Raw genomic sequence first — 1546 nt, forward strand, 5'->3', positions numbered from 1 at the left:
TTCACTAGCTTTAGTGTTGTTTGGAACGTAGTGTGGACCACTAAGGTGGGCTGCCCTTGAGGAAGGGCGGTACTGCCAAGCCCAATTGCTGTGGCACACGTTTATGTCTCCCAGAAGACTTAATGGGAAACATTTACAACAATCCTGCTTGCCACCCCAGAATTCACACCCAACTCTTAGTTTGAACAGGTTTTTCCAATCTATTAATTGGTAAGAGGGAGGTGCATGGGTCAGGCCCAGAGACAACCACGGGAGACTTGTTTGGTACTGACTACTCAGTCACACCAAAAGCAAAGGCGGGAGCCTCCTGTTGTGAGCCTTTCAGCAGTGTGGGATGGTCCATCAACCTATAGGTAGGGAAGAGCAGAGAAAAATGTGGCGGTGCAAATTAAATAATCAGTCAATGCAAGTAATTTAAAAAATGCTACTACATTTTGTAAAAGAAAATGTCACTCGTGTCTCAGCAGGCCAACAGCGTAATTCCAGCCAGTTTCAAAGGAGACTGGAACTGATCCTCCTAAAAGCATCTCTTCTGGGGACTGCAGAAGTGAACTCTATATTCTCATCCCGGCTTTTGGTGGTAGACAGAAGCCAGGATTGAGCTGGGAGCTGTTTAACGCATCGACATAGAGCAGAACTGGACATGTACGTGCTGATGCTGAGCAGAGGTAATGTATAGGAATAAAACTGGAACACGCAGGCAAGGAGCATATGTGTTAGGAATGGATTGAGCCAAGCCTGCTCCTTCACCACCAGACCACGGACAAGTTTACCAGGGACTAGTGCCGGGACGTGATCTGCCAGGCAGCCGGGAAGAACGTTGGCCAGTTCTGTCAGGAGGCTGAAACAACCCTGTCTTGATTTGATGCTCTTCTCTTTGAGCTGCTTGTGCAAGGCCTTGACGATGTTGGGGACCTGCAGTTTGGAAAAGAAAACCAGAAACACATCAGCGGTCCCAGCTTCCAGGGCGCAGAGCAGCTTGCTGAGCTGAGCCAGAGGCGCTAACAGGACAGCACGAGAACAGGGAGATGGCAAGAAACAGCGCATCGGTTCACCGGAGGAGAACAGACTTGGGACAGATGACAAGACAGAGCATGTAAAGAAAAGACACATGAACAGGAGAGCCGGAGGGGACTTTATTCTTCCTTTTCATATTCTAGAGACTCCTGAGCAGTCCTTCCTGAAGTTGGTGTTCTCCCCTCACACAGAAGCTTAAACACAACACAATGACCAGAGCAGGACACACTGCTGAAAGAGCCGAGAGTTTTAGGATTCCTTCCCGGTCTGCTCTTTAAGGATCTAGGCATACTAATTGGTGGCACAGTACATACTGCTCTTTGTCACTTTCTGATTTAATCCAGCCCGCCATCTCCCCACGCACCTGGTGCTGAAGCATTGTCAGGGGAACGTCATCTTTGCCAGAGGCATCTGAAGCGTGCAGCCAGCTCTGGATGGGCAGCGTTTGCTTCAGCAAGGAGATATATGCGCTGAAGATGTCAGCTTTAACATTCTCCTCCCTCTCTTTCCATCTGCTTATCAAGACCGG

The 1546-nt window shown here is 49.0% G+C and overlaps 1 protein-coding gene across 1 annotated transcript in view; it reads right to left on the minus strand.

The window, feature by feature from the left end:
- LOC104121780 (cullin-associated NEDD8-dissociated protein 1) overlaps nucleotides 1-1546 on the minus strand; it is a 15444-nt gene that overhangs the window by 5707 nt on the left and 8191 nt on the right. The window contains exons 8-9 of the mRNA XM_035889468.1: nucleotides 1382-1546; nucleotides 774-915 (exon numbers count right to left, since the gene is read on the minus strand). The exon at nucleotides 1382-1546 is cut by the window's right edge and continues 48 nt beyond it. Of these exons, the coding sequence (XP_035745361.1) occupies nucleotides 774-915; nucleotides 1382-1546 (307 nt within the window). The remainder of the gene's footprint in view (nucleotides 1-773; nucleotides 916-1381) is intronic.

Source organism: Egretta garzetta, unplaced genomic scaffold (assembly GCF_000687185.1).
Source record: "Egretta garzetta isolate BGI_Z169 unplaced genomic scaffold, ASM68718v1 scaffold332, whole genome shotgun sequence".
Lineage (NCBI taxonomy): Eukaryota > Metazoa > Chordata > Aves > Pelecaniformes > Ardeidae > Egretta > Egretta garzetta.